This window comes from Aquarana catesbeiana, linkage group LG01 (assembly GCF_042186555.1).
Source record: "Aquarana catesbeiana isolate 2022-GZ linkage group LG01, ASM4218655v1, whole genome shotgun sequence".
In the NCBI taxonomy this organism is placed as follows: Eukaryota; Metazoa; Chordata; class Amphibia; order Anura; family Ranidae; genus Aquarana; species Aquarana catesbeiana.
In genome coordinates, this window is record NC_133324.1 from 89,725,269 (window position 1) to 89,745,183 (window position 19,915).

The 19,915-nt window shown below is 41.0% G+C and overlaps 1 protein-coding gene across 4 annotated transcripts in view; it reads right to left on the minus strand.

The window, feature by feature from the left end:
* The window catches only part of DAB2 (DAB adaptor protein 2), a 272,840-nt gene that overhangs the window by 49,889 nt on the left and 203,036 nt on the right, over window positions 1-19,915 (minus strand). For all 4 annotated transcript variants that reach the window (XM_073621614.1, XM_073621624.1, XM_073621634.1 and 1 more), the window contains one exon: window positions 11,271-11,333. In XM_073621614.1, the coding sequence (XP_073477715.1) occupies window positions 11,271-11,333 (63 nt within the window). The remainder of the gene's footprint in view (window positions 1-11,270; window positions 11,334-19,915) is intronic.

The window sequence follows — 19,915 nt, forward strand, 5'->3', positions numbered from 1 at the left end:
GAGCTGGATGAGCTGCAGGGTTCCACAGCAGAGACTGGAGTATCTGTACATAGGATGACAATAAGCCGTACGCTCCATAGAGTTGGGCTTTATGGCAGAGTGGCCAGAAGAAAACCATTACTTGCAGCAAAACAAAATGGCATGTTTTGAATTTGCGAAAAGGCATGTGGGAGACTCCTAAAATGTATGGAGGAAGGTGCTCTGGTCTGATGAGACTAAAATTGAATTTTTTGGCCATCAAAGAAAACGCTATGTCTGGCGCAAACCCAACATATCACATCTCCCAAAGAACACCATCCCCACAGTGAAACATGGTGGTGGCAGCATCATGCTGTGGGGATGTTTTTCAGCAGTCGGGACTGGGAAACTGGTCAGAGTTGAGGGAAAGATGGTTGGTGCTAAATAAAGGGATATTCTTGAGCAAAACTGTACCACTCTGTGTGTGATTTGAGGCTAGGATGGAGGTTCACCTACCAGCAGGACAATGACCCCAAACACACTGCTAAAGCAACATTTGAGTGGTTTTAGGGGAAACATTTAATGTGTTGGAATGGACTAGTCAAAGCCCAGACCTCAATCCAATAGAAAATCTGTGGTCAGACTTACAGATTGCTGTTCACAAGCGCAAACCATCCAACTCGAAGGAGCTGGAGCAGTTTTGCAAGGAGGAATGGGCAAAAATCCCAGTGGTAAGATGTGCAAGCTCATAGAGACTTATCTAAAGCGACTTGGAGCTGTGATAGCCGCAAAAGGTGGCTCTACAAAGTATTGACTTTAGGGGGGTGAATAGTTATGCACATTGACTTTTTCTGTTATTTTGTCCTATCTGTTATTTGCTTCACAATAAAAAAAAAAAATAAAACATCTTCAAAGTTGTGGGCATGTTCTGTAAATTAAATGATGCAAATCCTCAAACAATCCATGTTAATTCCAGGTTGTGAGGCAGCAAAACACAAAAAATGCCAAGGGGGGTGAATACTTTTGCAAGGCACTGTATGATTACACATTACGCATACATCTTGAGCAATGTGCATCAGGTGAACTTTGGTAGCTGATCTCTATTAAACAAACTCCTGACTTACTGTAAATCACATGGCAGAGGGTTAATCAACAGCATTTCTTATTACAAAGTTACCAGGTCAACCAGATTTAAAGAATCATTTGTCAGCTTTTGGATATGTGAAAATTGCTGCTTATGTTTCAATCGTACAACTAACCCATCTTTTGTGTAGCACTTACTGAACCAGAACATCTAATATACAAGTGGTTTTAAATGTTCTGGGTCTGGGGAGCTATAGAAAGGAAGTCTGGAGAACTTGGAGGCCAGTGGAGTTTGTGGTTCCCCCACATTGGGTGGCCAGTGACACCGAACCAGCTGTAAATTAATAAAATATATCATATTAAGAACCAGTGAGGAGACCTTTTATTGCCTAACTGAGACTCAGCTCTAAGAAACAGGGGTCACTATGTTGCTCCTTTAAAATCCTTCCAGTAAGAAGAATGAGTTAATTTCCTTCTTGGACGGATGCGATTAAAGACTGTTGTAGAGCTTAACCCAAGGAGAGGCTGGTTGATGACCTTTATTCTTTAGTACATCAGGGAAGGGCACCTCCTACTATTGGGCCCATCAAGGTACACCACCGTTTGAACAGAACTGCTGAATGATTCATTGAGAGATGTTGATTTAATGGACGTTCTAATAAAATGAAGTCGGACTGAGCCTATGGCTGCTTCTTGTATCTGAAGTGAAACCTTGGTAACCGTGTTGTTGTGAAGTGGGATAGCAGTCTCTTAAGCTTATCCTAGACTGTACATTTTATGAAGTACCCACATGGAGAAAAAGGATACAGCTGTACCCAACTTACCCAACTGTATGCAAAAACTAGTCAGGCTAGGGCATGGTAGTAGATGGGGAAGTGAGAGCCTGTCCTGGAATCATGTGCAAGACATTGGGCCCAATGCAGTGCATGTCCCAGCCAGAGGAGTGGCACAAGAGTGACCAGGGGTATGGAAAGTGTGTGCATAGGGCACACCTTATCTTAGGTACATAGTTATGTGCAAGTGTAAAGGTGGAGAAGAGTACTTAGAGGGCTGTAAATTATGAGCTGGGCCTTAATCTGCTCTGTTTTAGGTGTGATCTGGTGTAAGACATGTGGGTGACTGTCACGGCTGCCCCGTCTACACACATAATACATCACCAGGCTTTATGCCCTTTACAAGTACTTCCTACACACTATGCCATCTCCCTAAGATCTGCCCAAGATATTTGAGCACTATGATTCACAGAGGAGGCTCCCAATTCCTTTTGATTGCCCCTTAACCTCCCTGGTGGTTTTCCCGAGTGTGGCTCGGGGTTAAATTTCAGTACCATTAGCAGTAACCCCGAGCCACACTCGGGATTCCATTGCAGGATCCCGGTACATGTAACTTACCTTGTCTCCAGGATTCTGCAATGTCCCCCCGCTGTATCTGCTGGCTGTGTCCTCCGCCCGATGCCTCTGCGGGCCGGGCTCCGTTTCCTGCGAATGTCACAACGCATGGGGGCGGAGCTCGACGGCATATTCAAAAAGTACAAAATTCATAACACATACAGTACACTGTAATCTTACAGATTACATTACTGTATGAAATCATTTCACATCCCTTTTGTCCCTAGTGCTTTGTCCAGTGCCCTGCATGCAGTTTTATATTATATATACTGTTCTTTCTGCCTGGAAACTGGAGATTGTCCATAGCAACCAAAAAGTGTCCCTTTATGTCAAAAGTGGTTTTAGACCAGCTAGAAAACAGTGATAATAAATTAGAATCACTCACAGAATTGAGCAATAGTGATTTGTGGGAAAATTAATTTTATTATTATATTATTTTTTTTTTATAATTATTTATAGTTATTTATTGTATTATAATTTATGATTTCGTGTTTCAAACTTTAGCATACTCGGGATATCTACTAAACTTGTTTGGACAAATTTAAGTGTGTTATTACTAAGAATTACAGGCCTACAATATAAAATGCCAAATTTCTATGCAAAACAATTGTATCGCTTTGAGTCGCAAAAATCTGACATAATAATACTGCCAGGGTGGCTACAGGATCCCAGGTCAGACGCTGTGGCAATAGAACTATTGTCAAGTTTTCTCTTCTATACAGGCTCCATTAAAGACATTTACCCTGACTTCATGTCCTGCTGGCAATGTTTTTGGAAGAAAGGAAATGAGGGAAAATTGGCAACAGGGACACAGATAGAAATACAAATTCCCTTTCCCCTTTCTCTACTGAAAAATGTGTCTATCTTGGCTGCTATTGGAGAGCTTCCCTCCCTTCTTGTCTAATAAAATGTGTCAGCAGGGCAGGAAGTGCACTGGATAGCATTAAAAACCTGACTGAGGTTCTAACCATTCCCTAATCCATTCAAAACTAAGAAAACATTTAGGATCGACACATACTTTAAAGCGGAGTTCCATCCAAAAGTGGAACTTCCGCTCATTTGTCTCCTCTCCCCCTCCGATGCCACAATTGGCACCTTTCGGGGGGGCGATCGAGAAGGCGTTCTCTTGGCCGCGGAAGCTGAAGGGTCCAGAACTGGGCTCCCAACGCGGCGACAACCCCTCTGGGTCAATTCAGGGCTCAGGCGCACAGGAGGCCGTGACCTCCTAGAGCATGGAAGTTCAGGGGCAGGTGCAGCAGTCACTTGCCCCGACCCTGGCAATAATCCTGAAAGCTGTGCACGCAGCCATTGTGGCCCATTGGCAACCGCAGCCGCGCGAATGTTGGCCAGCATACCCTGGAGATCTTCCATCCCAGATTCTAATCACTGCAGGACATAGAGAATCTTGTCCGTTGCTGTCCTAAAGTCCAAGTGATACTAGAAGATCGCCTCCCACCTAGTGACCCCCTAGGACCACCCTGTCCACACCCTGCCCCACCCTAATATCCTCCAATGGGGTAATACTAATATTATCCCGCCCTATGCTTATCCTGAGCTCCTGGCCTATACTGTATGTGTAGCTGCTGGCTTTTAATTTTTTTTTTTTTTTTTTTTTTTGGGGTGGAACACCGCTTTAAAGGGTTAGTTTACTTTCATAAAAAACGAAATGGTGAATTAACTCACAACACCCTCCCCACACCCTGCTGCACTTAGCTTCTTCGATGAATGTCTTCTGCTGTCCACACCAGCTGGTACAGTTGTGCACAGAAGTACACATCCTGAAGGTTGTGTAGCATCATAATGCTTGCAATGGTGAGTAGGCTTTGGTCAGAGGCAGCATGTTGCTATGCTGACTAATGAGAATCACTGAATCCTATTTGTTCCAGGGGGCGTCCCGGAAGAAAGATGCGTGCAACACTAGAACGCAGATCTCAGATGCCCGGACCACTACGTAAGCTGGTTTAGGCAGTGAAGGATAATCATCCAAGGAGGTAAATGCAGTGGGGAGTGTGCATTAAGGAAAAAACTGTCCTGCCTTTACAATCACGTTAAGGAAAACGTTGTTTGTTCAACGATGTCCTTGGGAGGATGATTCCAAAATGGGAGTGTATGGCATGTGTGTAGGGCATATCTCACCAAAAAATGCAATTCCTATTGCAGAGGTTGTCATACATAAGAAACAGCACAAAAAACGACCAATATATATAGCTTTACATCCTTTCTCTGGAAAATGTGCTGTCATCATATTAATTGCCTCTTGGAAGTCTGACAAACCATCACTACATTTCCTTGAAAGATGAATAAATACTTTTTTCTTTTGAAGAAATTTTTTAAATTTTTAAAATTTTTTTTTCAACGGATAAAAAACGTTAAAAAACGCTGGTGAGTGACGTTTTTGAGCGTTTATCAACGTTTATCAGCGTTAGATCGTTTTTACAGCTGAAAAACATCTCTCAGAACCCACTAGTTTTGGGGTTTTTTTACTGCTCAAAAACGCCACTGCCCAAAACTGCTAACAGACACCTAGGATAACATGATGGAGAGTTTAATGACTGTAGAAAAAAACATCTACAACCAAAAACAGCTGCTGTAAAAACGTTAAAAAACATCCAGTGTGCATGAGGCCTCATAATTAAGAAATCGGAAAGAATAAAATGATGTATATCCCCAGCTTTCCTATATGTTTTGGTTAAAACTGTATTGAATCAGTAAATATATTTAGGTTCAAAAAGGAAATTAATTTAATTATTAATCGAATTCTTAATCTAAATGAATATTACGAGTTAAGGAGGAATTACATTGAAAGTGTTCTGGTTATTGTTGTTAAGAAAAATATCTAATTTAAGATGTAACTGAAAAAAAAATGGCTGATCAATGTACAGGGGATTTTGAAGGTATTTTAACAAACTTTGCAGCACATTCCTACCTTATGCTGCTCTGAACTTAATAATTGTGTACATTATTTTGGAAAAGACTACTTGGCTGGCTATCATGCTGATCTCCTGCTTTTATATTTCTGAGACATTCACAAGTCAGAACTCCTGATTAAGGTCAATGACTTGGTGGCCATGCACGCTTCGATAAATGATTGATTTCTTTTTCTGACCAATCTATTTTGATTAATCTATAATTGACAACCCATTTGATCAATACGTAAAACAAGTGGATTTGGATCGATAGTTAAGATAAGATCATAACTTGTGATCGTTGATTATCATATTAGTTATATCATCTCATTACTGTATCTGATCAATCAAATACAATTGCATTCATGAAAAAGTATCTTGGCGCTGCCGATCGATGCAAAACAATCAATGATTTTCTGTCGTGGCTGATCAGCTCAGTTTGATCAAATAAGATCTAAATCATGTCTAAATAAGCTACTTTTATATAAGTGAAGTATAAGTGACTTTTGCATCCAACACACTTTTAGATATATCAGATGCTGGTCCAGTGGCAGCCCATTAGGGGCGACGCATGGATTCCAATGGGTTTTTTTTAATTTTTTTTTTTTAAGAAGCACATGGTTAGAGCCGGAGGAACTAATTGGCTTCAAAAAGGATGGGCTTGTGTGACAGTTGTGTGACATCAGCGTATTAATATTTGCTAATGTCTTCCTGTTTCCCCCTTCCGGGCAATCAGGAAGTGGGTCCTGAGACCCAATTGGCTGGGAGTCCTAAGGCCAGATTGGCCGGGAGTGCTAATTCCTGATTGGCTGGGAGAAGCGACTGCCGGGACTCATGAGGAGATGCAGGGGGGGGGAAACCGCCACCTGGATGAGGTAAGTGCAGGGCTGTCGGGCAACGGGCGATCAATCGAGTGACGGGGTGTGGGGAAGCAGCGATTGATCAAGCGCCTGGGGGGTGGGTTTATGTGGTTGGTTGGCTGGATGGGGGGGGGGCCGCGGGTAGCCCTCCCACCCCCCCACGAAAATTCAGCACCAGCCGCTACTATGCTGGTACCCTTGTGTGTGGTCTGGATCCTCCCACTGGCCTATATTCAATACTGTATGCGTCAGCGATGTAGGAGCCATGGAAGGAAAAACAGCGGGCAGCAGGGGGGACCAGGCATATACCAGGTTTGCTTTAAGCCAAGGAAATCAGTTTGGGCAACCAGCCTTATCAGATTGCGATCAGCAACGACATCTCCCTGTATTTTTCCCTTGACAATCTTTTAATGCTCAAAATATAATAACTAAGTGAATTAAAAACTTGGGTCTGCTAGGTAAGCAGGAGGACTGAGTATGAAGTGATGTCAACAGTACATTAGTTGGGGAAATATATAGAATGGAGATGATGGGGAGGTGTGCACTATATGAAGTGGCCAAGGTAAAAACTTACTAAAGGCAAGGTAATTGATGCTTCTGAAGAGCAGTGTTCTAAAAGACCTCTTGAAGCATTCAGCATTAGTGGAAAGTCTAATGTAGAGAAAAAGTGTTTCAAACTAGGTCATGTATACAAATGCATTTGTGCTTTGCAGCTGTCCAGCTTGGATAAAACCTTTCCGAAAGAGATGGAATATGGTGTTAACATTTTATATTGCTTCTATTTCCACTTAGGGAAATTCAGAGTAAATGCCTTTTAAAAGTTAGATATAACTTTGGGATATATTAGAGCGAAGACTGTGAACCAGGCCTTCTTATGCAACATCAGTTCCTGACCTCACAAATGTGCTTATGGAAGAATGGTCGAACATTCCCATAGACACACTCCTAAACCTTGTGGACAGCCTTCCAGAAGCTGTTATAGATGCAAAGGGTGGACCAACTCAATATTGAACCCTAGGGACTAAGAATGGACTGCCATTAAAGTTCATGTGTGGGTAAAGGCAGGCGTCCCAATACTTTTGACAATATAGGTATTTTAATGTACATAAGCCGTTAGGATGGTACATGGGATAAAAAAAATACACTTCTCTATGTACTTGTGACGGAGTTGTCCTTGTGGACATTATGTGAATCAAACTGAAGAGAAGGAGAGGGGAAAAAAACATTATATTCTATTCTCTTTCTTCTCGAGCCTGTGAGAGGGAATTTTATGCCAGCCTCATATATATGTTTGGCTCACAAATCATGAAAGGACTTATACATTATTAATATAGGGAAGAGAGAGAGAGGAATATGGCCATATCAACTCTGCTTTAGCTGACCAATTTACTTAAATATATAATTTAGTTTGAAAAAAAAAAACAAGGTCTACTAAGCATAAACTCTCTAAAATGATTTCGGATCAGAGAAAGGCTAAACAAACCCCCCTGGACCACTATGAACAAATTTTGCCTTTCGGGGAGATAAAAATCCTTCCCTGACCCTAAAGAAAGTCAGATTAGTTTCTTGGATCAAAGGAAAAGCCAGACATTCTATCCTTAGTAATTATAATTCTAGACACAATTATAAGAAAAACCTTTTTTTTTCTGAGATACTGCCCATGCTGTTATTTTCTGTGGCAGGGTATTACACAGCTTACTTTTATCACAAAGAACTTCTTCCAGTTCTGATGGTATTATCTGTTTCCTCCATATAAATCAAATGCTCACTTGTCTTGTCTTATGTTCTGTCTTTGGAATCAATTGTTTGACTGACTATTATTTATATTATTATATTATGATTTTTTTCCCCAAATTAAACAAGCCCAGTTCTTGGCCTTTCATTAAACTTGAGATCCCCATCTGTTAAAACTCACAAATGACCTACTAACTGCAAAAACCAATGGACATTATTCTGTACTCCTACTTCTGGACCTTTCAGCTGCCTTTGATACGGTTGACCACCCCCTCCTCCTGAAAAAACTTTACTCCCTTGGTCTCCGTGATTGTGCTCTTCAGTGGCTCTCATCCTACCTATCCCAATGCACCTTCAGTGTCACTTACAATTTTACTTCCTCCACTCCTCTTCCCTTCTCCGTCAGGGTCCCCCAAGGTTCTGTTCTAGGGTCATTGGTTTGAATCCCAACTACGAGACACCTACATGCAGTAGTGTATTTAGGTTTTGAGCTGCCCTAGGCCTGACTAAACTCATGCACCCCCTAATTTAAATATGACCCACCCCTTCCTGTCAAAGCCACACCCCTTGCTGTTTAAGACCCACCCTGACATTTTTGAGTGGGGACACTAGTTCTGAGGGCCAGGGGGGTGGGGGCAACGGATTCCCTTAATTTGCATAGATTTCCTCTCACTTCCTGTTTGGCTATGGGGCAGAAAGTGAAGGGAAATCTCTGCAATGGGACAGGGATGGTAAAAAATAAACTGACAGGGGCTATAACCCTTCCTTACTCTTTCAAAATGAAAAAAAAAGTGTTGCCTATAGTTCTACTTTAAGCACAAATTTCTGATAATTTTATGGAGAGGATTAAGAAGATATAACCATGCCAATGGTGCAGCATAAAACATATACATAAAACACAGTGAGGAAGGTTTGTGGTCCAGAATGATAGGACAGTCAAAATTAGATGCGGCGCCCCCCCTCTCCCCCCACCAGTTGCGGAATGCTGGCCGACCGCATACCGGAAGCAGTGCGGCCGCTTTATTTATGGGGGCGCTAGACTAATTTGCCTCTCAGCCCAGTCCGCCCCATAAGACTGGTGCTACACTAATGCCCCGTACACACGATCGGACTTTGTTCGGACATTCCGACAACAAAATCCTAGGATTTTTTCCGACGGATGTTGACTCAAACTTGTCTTGCATACACACGGTCACACAAAGTTGTCGGAAAATCCGATCATTCCGAACGCGGTGACGTAAAACACGTACGTCGGGACTATAAACGGGGCAGTGGCCAATAGCTTTCATCTCTTTATTTATTCTGAGCATGCGTGGCACTTTGTGCGTCGGATTTGTGTACACACGATCGGAATTTCCAACAACGGATTTTGTTGTCGGAAAATTTTATATCCTGCTCTCAAACTTTGTGTGTCGGAAAATCCGATGGAAAATGTGTGATGGAGCCTACACACGATCGGAATTTCCGACAACAAGGTCCTATCACACATTTTCCGTCTGAAAATCCGACCGTGTGTACGGGGCATAACAGCGCAAGCCGGCTGTGAATCTTTCTGTGCTGCCCCCCTGCAAAGTGCTGCCCTAGGCCTGGGCTTTGCGGGCCTAGGCCAGGATACAGCGTTGCCTACATGAAGTTTGCACGTTCTCTCTGTGCTTACATGCGTTTCCTCCAGGTACTCTGGTTTCTGCCCACACTCCAAAGAGATGCTGGTAAGTTAATTGACTCTTTTCTAAATTTGCTCCAGTATATATACAGTATATCCATGCGAGATAGGGACCTTAGATTGTAAGCTCCTTGAGGGCAGTGACTGATGTGAATATAAAGTGAATGTAGGGGCGGCACAGTGGTGTAGTGGGCAGCACTCTCGCCTAGCAGTAAGAAGGGTCGCTGGTTTGAATCCCAACCACGACACTACCTGCCTGGAGTTTGCATGCTCTCCCTGTGCCTGCGTGGGTTTCCTCCGGGTACTCCGGTTTCCTCCCACACTCCAAAGACATGCTGGTAGGTTAATTGGATCCTGTCTAAATTGTCCCTAGTATGTATGAATGTGAGTTAGGGACCTTAGATTGTAAGCTTCTTGAGGGTAGGGACCGATGTGAATGTACAATGTATATGTAAAGCTCTGCGTAAATTGACAGCGCTATATAAATACCTGAAATAAATAAAGTACTGAGTAAGTTGTCAGCGCTATATAAATACCTGTAATAAATAAACAATCATACATTTATCAACAATAAAATTACTGTCTATGTAAACCCTAACAATGAGCTTGTCTTATTTGCTCTCTGTTGGTCTGCTTAACTTACTGTGGAAACCATTTCTCTATATCTGCTGCCCTGTGATCCCAAGCAGTTTCATCAAGATTGCCCCTTCTCTTCTCTCTGGACTACAGAACACTCCTCCCTAAGTTATGAAGGTGAGGAAATAGGAATGTTTTCTATACCTCAATCACTAGTGAGCAGTGTAGGGTGACAATGCTGTTCCTCCATAGCTACAGTACATAGAAGGAGTGTTGTCACCCTAGAACAGCCCTTTTCAACCTTTTAACATGGAGAAGCCCTCAAAATAACTTTCCATTCTCAGGAATCCCCTGCTAATAATTACTACATGTACAGCTCACAATACATTAGTGTGATGGTCACTGAGAACAATGTTTCTTACAGCTGTGGTCAATGACTAGAATCCCCAATTTACAGATAGCTTAAACAAGCATTGTTGTCCGTGGTTAACTATCTAAGAGGCAGAACATTTTCATTGCTCAAGGAACCCCAAGCAACCTCTGGAGGAACCATAGGGTTCAACGTAACCCTGTTTGAGATAGGCTACCCAAAAACATAAATGGCTTGTTTTACTAAAACTGGAGAATCTGGTGCAGCTGTGCATGGTAGCCAATCAGCTTGTTCAATTAAGCTTTGGCAAATAAAAATGAAAAAAAAACCTGGAAGCTGATTGGTTTCTCTGCAGAGCTGAACCAGATATTTCACTTTCCAGTTTTAGTAAATCAACCCCAAAGTGTGTTACGGTCTGAATCACCAGGTTAAAAACATGGAAAAAAACAAAAAAAAGGAAAACTAAAGCAGCCATCACATCTAAGGACTGGTAAGTTACAATATAGTGGGTTTAGATACACTTTAAATTTCATCTACTATTTAACTGCCCAATGTGCCATTTTGTCAAGATCCTTCTGTTATATGTTACTTTGCACCTGCATTTTAATGATTTCACATAAATTCATGTTATATTTATTTATTTGACTCTGCCATTTCAAGCCTGATTTGTACCATCTCGCTCAGATCCTCATTAGGGGGTTCTGGCAGCAGACATTGCCATTTCATACTTACTGTTGGACTGTTGAGATCTGGAGGTGTGGACATATCACCAAATAAATTCATCTGATCAACACCCTTCAAAAAGAACAAGCGTGTTAACAAGCTGATTGCCACTCTAGAACATAATAACTATACCTTCTCAAACAAAAGCGATATTTTTGGACAACGTAGACAAGTAATCAACATTGTAAACAATACTGATTACTCATCTTGTTCCCTTCATTCTGTGCAGACTCTTAAAGCATTTATTGTGTCTATCGTGAAAAATGTTCAGATGCTGCTGGATTTGATAAGGGAAATGTGCCATGACAGCGACAAAAATTGAAATATTTTCCCTTTAGGCACAAACAATACTTTAAAAGTTGATAAAAGTCATAGCAAAAAAAGCGATGAATACACAAACTGTATTAAAAATTCTTGCCTTGCATTATCGCATTGCTTAAAAGCTAAAAAAAAAAAAAAGTTATTTATGCTTTAAAACATATACTGGAGAACATAAATAATGCAGGAAAGCAATTGTATATGAAATGGTAAGCAAACACAGCCAAAGTATTTTTGCAGTAACTGTTTAATATATGGTTTAATGAAAAAAATAAAATAAAATAAATAATAATGTATATTGAATATATAATAGTTTTAATAATTATATAGAGTTCTATATTTATAAACGATATAATAGATGTATATATACTGTATGCAGGGCTGTATTGAAAAATAGACATAACGTTTTTTTATTAACTTACATAGATCATTCAAAAGTCACATGTTGGTAAAGTTACTCTATAGTAACTCTTCTTCTTCTTTCTTATTGCAGGTAAGTAACGTTTTCCAAACAGAAGAAACATGCCATCATTGAGTTCCTGATGAAGGAGGGATGCAGTCTGTCCATCATACACAGAAAGCTACACAATGTTTTCTGAGATGACACCATTGACAAGAGCATTGTCTTGTCATTGGTGACTTTTGGCAATGTAGTCATCTCTGTAAACATTCTGTATCCTTGTGTAGATGTCAGACAGCCTGCACCCCTACTTCATCAAGAACTCAATGATGGCACATTGCTTCTGCTTGGAATCCATTACTTAGCTGCAATAAGAAAGAATGGTTACTATAGAGGAAAAGTTACTTTACCAACATGTGAAATTTGAATGACCTATGTAAGTTAATATCCATTATTTACCTACAATGAAAAAGAAGAAAAATTATATTATATTATATATATATATATATATATATATATATATATATATATATATATATATATATCTCATCAAAAATTATATATGTACAGTATATGCAGTAAATTTCAGAATATCTCCATTTGTTGTAATGTCTGGATTCAATGATGTAAAAGGGGAAGCTCCGCTTGTCTGTCTCCTTCACCCCTCCGCTGCCACAATTGGCACCTTTTTTTTGGGGGGGGGGTACCTGGTTCTGACAGGTATCCGCTCCCACTTCTGGCTCGGTTCCCCACGGCGAACTGAGCCAGAAGTTAAACTATCCCTCCTTCCCCCGCACCCGACCCATTCACATAGCGCGGCGCGATCCATGTATGCGCAGTAGGAAACCAGCTTTGAAGCCACAAAGCTTCACTGCCGGTTTCCCTTAGCCAAGATGGTGGCGACAGCCCCCAAGAGCCGATTCAAGATTCAGCTTTAATGAGGACACCACTGGATTACCTGAACAGGTAAGTGCTATATTAGTAAAGTTTTCATTTTTTTGGGGGGGGGGCAGAACTCCTCTTTATTAGACACTGCTGAAAACTGGAGCTATATCCAACAGCGAAAATCAGATTTTAACTTGGTATATATTAACTGGAGAAACAAAGCTGTGTATTTATAAAAAAAAAAAAAATGTAATGCCCTGTACACACGATAGGATTTTCTGACAACAAAATACATGTTTTTCTCCGACGGAACATACACACGGTCACACAAATCTTGTCGGAAATTCCGAACGTCAAGAGCGCGGTGACGTACAACACGTACGACGAGCCGAGAAAAAGGAAGTTCAATAGCCAGTGCGGCTCTCCTGCTTAATTCCGAGCATGCGTGGAACTTTGTGCGTCGGAATTGTGTACACACGATCGTAATTTATGACAACGGATTTTGTTGTCGGAAAATTTGCGATCCAGATCTCAAATTTTGTGTGTTGGAAATTGTGTGTCCAGCCTACACACAGTTGGAATTTCCGACAACAAGCTCCCATCGAACATTTTCTGTTGGAAAATCCTATCGTGTGTACGGGGCATTAGGCTCTTTCCTGTGCTGTTTAAATATTTTCCATTGATTTAAAATGGAAAAATTGCATTTGGCCACTAGATGGCCTTATGTATCTTAGGGATTTCCTTTGACATTTAGTGCCATCTAGTGGCCAAATGGGGCATTTTCTGTTTTAAATCAATTGAAAACATTTGACCAGCCTGCTTCCTCTGATGATTTACAGCAGGGGTGTCAAACTGGTGGCCCTCCAGCTGTTGCAAAACTACAAGTCCCATCATGCCTCTGCCTGTGGGAGTCATGCTTATAACTGTCAGTTTTGCAATGCCTCATGGGAATTGTAGTTTTGCAACAGCTGGAGGGCCAATAGTTTGAGACCCCTGATTTACAGTATCTTCTGCTGTCTGTTCCAGTCAGTATAGTGGTCCAAGCATTTAGAAAAAAAAGTACACAGCCCAGAGACTGTAAAATCATAATGCTTGCAATGGTGAATGGGCATTGGTCAATGCTGTCACATGACTGTGCTGACCAATCAGAATCTCTCTGAGTCCTCTTTGCAGAAGAGCGTGGCTCTCAAATGCCTGAACTGCACCATTAGCTAGCATGGACAACGAAAGATAATAATTTAAAGAGGCAATTCCAGCAGGAACCGGAGGTGTGGGGAGGGTGTTTTAAGTTAGTTCATGTTTGTGAAAAGGTGAACTAACCCTTTAAGCTATTTTTTCATTCATCCTAAACCTCTACTAACATGGAAGGGGAATTTGTACAATTTTGTTACACGATAAAAAATAACCCTGACTCGGGCCAAAGGCAAACTATATTCTGCAGGCAGCTTTTATCACTGGGATACGATGTAGAAAAACTCTCCTCTCAGGATTTGGAGATTAATAAGTATTTCTGACAAGGAGAAATTACTTCTAGGCAGATGCTGTTCTTACGAGGCAGGCTTGAAATCTCCACTCACAAATACGTCTGCCATGTAAAGATAGAATTTACCCAGCAGCAATTTCTCTGGTAGAGGCGCTCATTTGCATTTATTTTGCATAACTTAAGTCTTCCTACTGGTACTTGGTATTCCAGTAAAGTCACTGACCTAGCGCTTTTATTTTTTAAACAGAGCCCAAAAAAAAAAAAATGGTAAAAAACAGAAGACTGATGCAGTTCTAACTGTGGTTGGGTGTTGTGAGACAGCAAAGGCCATTTGGGAAGTTTATTTGCCTATATTTCCCAAGAAACGTTGTCTGGGATCCACTTGTACTGTGTAAATGACATATTGTAAGTCATTCAGTACTAATGGTGATCATATTGGATCCCTTTTGGGTCCCTTATTAGTTTACATGTTGGTGCCTTCATGGAGCCTTAGCTCTTCACCTCTGATAGACCTTGAAGCTCAGTAAGGACTCTTTCAGACAGGCAGCACTGCTTACTGCCCTCTGAATAGTGATCTGTGGTGGATCAGGGAGAGGCTCACAGGCACTCAGGAGGTGCTACTGTCACCTTGTGATGGATGCTTGGTGTTTTTTTGGGTTTTTTTTGGGGGGGGGGGGGGGTTCTTTTTTTTAAAACTTTTTTTAAACTGTCAAACAGCAATTTTACATTGTGGTGCCAACTGTTAAGCTCTGTTAAAAGTGACATTGCGGCATACATACAGCCCTATCAGGCTGTAGTGTTGGCATTCAGGTGGAGCGGTAAAACCATAGCTCATCCACCTGTTTTTACAGAACCCCAGCCACCCATGTGATCGACCCCTTACAAAGTGGAATCCAAAGAGCATTTTAAAAATAATGTAAAGTAATATTTCAAGTCTATTCACTTTTTTTTCTAAGCAACTTTATTGAAATGTCACACAGTGACATTTCATTGAATTGTATTGGCCGCCACCCCATGTGGACTGCCTCTTGCTGCGCTGTGTTGAAAAAAAGTACAGCCTGCCATACTTTTTTCAGCACACTACCACAATGCAGTAGTGTGAAACAAGCACATAAGAGACAAACTTTTTTGCATTGTCTCCTTGCATTATTTTGCATTGTTTAGCAGTGGGAATAGCTGCCAAATGCAGCCCCACCGCACCTGGTGTGAATGGGCCCATAAAGTGCAACTATGGGGCATGAATTCCTGTTCCCATTAGTGATGTTAAAAGTACCTTGTGAGACCAAAGTACCTAACTGCTTCTCTAATGCCGCGTACACACGAGCGGACTTTCTGGCAGAAAAGGTCAGACGGAACGAATCTGTTGGACATTCTGATCGTGTGTGGGCTTCATCTGACCTTTTCTGTCGAAAAATTTGACGGACCTTAGAAATAGAACATGTTTCAAATCTCTCCGACGGACTCGATACCTATAGAAAAAAACGTTCGTCTGTATGCTAGTCCGACGGACTGAAAACGATGCAAGGGCAGCTAGTGGCTACTGGCTATTGAACTTCCTTTTCTAGTCCGGTCGTACGTCATCACGTTCAAATCGATCGGACTTTGGTGGGATCGTGTGTAGGCAAGTCCGTTTCGTCGGAACTCCGTTGGAACTTCGACGAAAAGTCCTTCGGAATTCAGTCCGACGAGAAGTCCGCTCGTGTGTACACTGCGTCACTGGTCTCTTTTACAGATGAGCCAACTTGAGAGTTTTCAAAAATAGCCTTTCATTAGCCGCATTATTTTACTATTTTTTGGATTTCACAAAAGCAAATAAAAGAAAGGGGGAAACAGTCAACTAAAAACATTAAAGCAACAGCACACAAATAAACATCAAATATATAAATACCGGTATATAAAAAAGCAGAAAACACAAATACAAAGAACACTAAATATACTACCCAAGATACAAATATATATATTTTTTTCAAACAAATTTTACCTACGCATCTTAACTAGCAACACTTGAGAGTTTCCATTTTGGTGAAATTCTGCAGTAAAGTATATTTAGGTGAAATCACTCTTTTCCTTCCTACTACCCTTTTAATAGTTTTATATATACTAAACATCTTTTACATATACACCTGGATATATACGAGGGCTGTGCCAAACAGAATAGAAAGTTGGCATAACTTTGAAGTAACATTGTTCGTTTTAAATTTCATATTTTGGTAGAGTAACTATTCCTCTATACTAGTAACTCCTCTTCTTCTTCATTACAGGTAAATAATGGATTCCAAGCAGAAGCAACATGATATCTTTGAATTCTTGATGAAGGAGGGGTGCAGGGTGTACGACATCCACAATTGACACCATTGACAAGAGTCACCAATGACAAGACATTGGTCCTGTCAGTAGTGTCATCTCCATAAACATTCTGTAGCCTTTTGGGGGTGTTGGACAGCTTGCACCCCTCCTTCATCAAGATCTTAAAGACAACACATTGGGGTTGATTTACTAAAGGCTAATAGACTGTGCACTTAGCAAAGTGCAGTTGCCCTCTGCAAGGGCAGTTGCTCCAATGCTTAGTAAATGAGGTACGGCTTCACTTTGCAAAGAATACCCAATTACGTGCAAGGAAATTTAAAAAAAAACAGCATATTTGCTTGTACATGATTGGATGATGGAAGTCAGCAGAGCTTCTGCTCATTTACTAAGCTCTGGAGCAACTGCTCTTGCAGAATGCAACTGCAATTTGCAAAGTGCACAGTCTATTTGCCTTTAGTAAATCAACCCCATTGTTTCTCCTTGGAAACCACTATTTAATTGCAATGAAAAAGAAGAAGAGTTACTTTGGAGGAAGAGTTACTCTACCATCATTGTGAAATTTGAACACCACATGTGGCCACATTTGCATTACTTTTGTTACTGCGCTCATACCTTGGAAAACATTTAAACACAGGTAGCAGATAAATATATGCATATTAAGTAGTACACCCACAATGGAGAATCCTTAGATAACTGTGGTTGTTTGAAATAGATATAAACATTCATAAAGCAGAGAAACACTGGTCTAGGCAAACAAATGCTGCATGATGCATTAATATAACCAGCATACATTTCTCCATTCAGAGAAGTTTATTTATGAACAAATTATAATACATAATGTATATGAATATCTATTGTTTTTATGGCTTGTCAGCTACTTTATGGCACAATCATTTTTAGGCAAACAATAGTCGGCAGGCAGAAGCTGGGCATACTTCAAACAAATGGGAAAAACAGGACTGTGATATGTCACCAAATAACAAAGACCAGGGTATATAAACATCTTTAAAGGACTTCCCAAACTACAACCATAAAGAACCCATTTATTTTTGCAATCTATTGTTTAATAAGTGCAATGAGTAAGAGAAAAATGTCGCAACCCACAGTAGCCAATCATATCACAGTTTGCTATAATAAAAGAGAAAGCTGCTAGCAGGTACAAAGTATGGTCACCTAGCTGTATCTGTATGTTTGCAGAAGCTTTCATTGCCCTCTGCTATGCCTGAATAGTTTTTTTTTTTTTTGCGTGACAGTCAAGCCAAACCCCAGCTCAATGTTTTTTTCTTTTTTTTTTTGCAGTAGAAGAGTTAGAAGGGTTAGAACCACTGTGATGTTTTTCTTGCTTCATGTAACTCTGTTGGGGATACAGTTGCCGTTTCCCGGGGAAGTGAAATCTTAAGAGAAAAACATGCAGATGTTCTAACCAGTCCCTATTCAATCAAAAGCTACATAATAAAAGCTGAGCTTGTGCATTAAAGGATAAGAGAACTTATTTGAAGGTAGTAAAATAGGCAATGTGCTGCCAAATTCTAATTCTGTTTGTCTTCTATAGGTTAATTTTTTTCCATATATTGATAGCAAGCATGGGCACCTATTCTAAGACAAAAATATGAGAGTAGCTGGCACTGCGGAGCTACAGTTGATTGAGGGAACCATGAATGCCAACATGTACTGTGACATACTGAAGCAGAGCATGATCCCCTCCCTTCGGAGACTGGGCCGCAGGGCAGTATTCCAACATGATAACGACCCCAAACACACCTCCAAGACGACCATTCCCTTGCTATAGAAGCTGAGGGTAAAGGTGATGGACTGGCCAAGCATGTCTCCAGACCTAAACCCTATTGAGCATCTGTGGGGCATCCTCATACGGAAGGTGGAGGAGCGCAAGGTCTCTAACATCCACCAGCTCTGTGATGTCATCATGGAGGAGTAGAAGAGGACTCCAGTGATAACCTGTGAAGTTCTGGTGAACTCCAAGCCTAAGAGGGTTAAGGCAGTGCTGGAAAATAATGGTGGCCACACAAAATATTGACTCTTTGGGCCCAATTTGGACATTTTCACTTAGGGGTGTACTCACTTTTGTTGCCAGCGGTTTAGACATGAATGGCTGTGTGTTGAGTTATTTTGAGGGGACAGCAAATTTACACTGTTATACAAGCTGTACACTCACTACTTTACATTGTAGCAAAGTGTCATTTCTTCAGTGTTGTCACATGAAAAGATATAATAAAATATTTACAAAAATGTGAGGGGTGTACTCACTTTTGCGAGATATCACGTGACCAGTACGTGAAAATATATATATATATAAATGTAAAATTGAAACTTATAAAAAAAGCGGATGTGTCTCCTTTAAACATATATATCTGGATGGTTCCTTAATGGTAGGTTGCTTTAGTTTATTCAATCACATTTGATCATATTAGCGATTAAAAGCTAGTTGAAAATGGCTAGCATTAGTGTCAGGCTGATTGTCAGTGTTCAGCCTGGCAAAGACCATGCCTACCTTGGCTTTAATGAAGTACCTGTCCACTTTGAGTGACAGCGGACTGCTGAGAATCTAGGGTGTAATCATCATACATTATCTATATCGTGCCTGAGCTTGTCAGTCTCCCAAAGCCCAGCTCGTTTGACTAAGGTGATTACTGCCTACCATGCTTGGGCATGGTTCACCGTACCATCCCCTGGCCTACTTGGAGAAGTGGGCCCAGGTACAGTTCAGTCGGGCCTGCCACAGTGCAACTTTTTGTAAGGCAGAGGTGATAATGTAAGAATGCTCAGACCTGGCAGTGTGAGCGTAGGCCAGTGAGGGGGTGGGAAGAGGAGGCAACCATGCTTGGACACGGTACAAGGTAACCATGCCTAGTGTGAGTACACCTAATGCAACACTAGACCTGGCCAATTCAAGGCACACTTCCTAGTAAAAGAAACAAGCATGGCTATACCTACAGCGCAACACTTGCCTATTTCAGCAACAATTTTGTATAAGTACTCTTACCCTTTAAATCTATATATAATGATTGTTGGATAATGGGTTATTGCTGTTCACTTTATTAAAAAAAAATAACAATTGCAAATTAGAACAAGTTACTCTCCAGCACCCTGTTTGCATGCCACTATGTTTTTAACCATTGGTTACTGCAGTTTGAGACTTTTCAACTGTACACATTGCTTACACCCAAGTGGGCAGCCATTTTGCAGTTAAAGCAGGCCTTGAAATATACAGTGATTACTGATAGGTCTAACATGCCCCAAGCA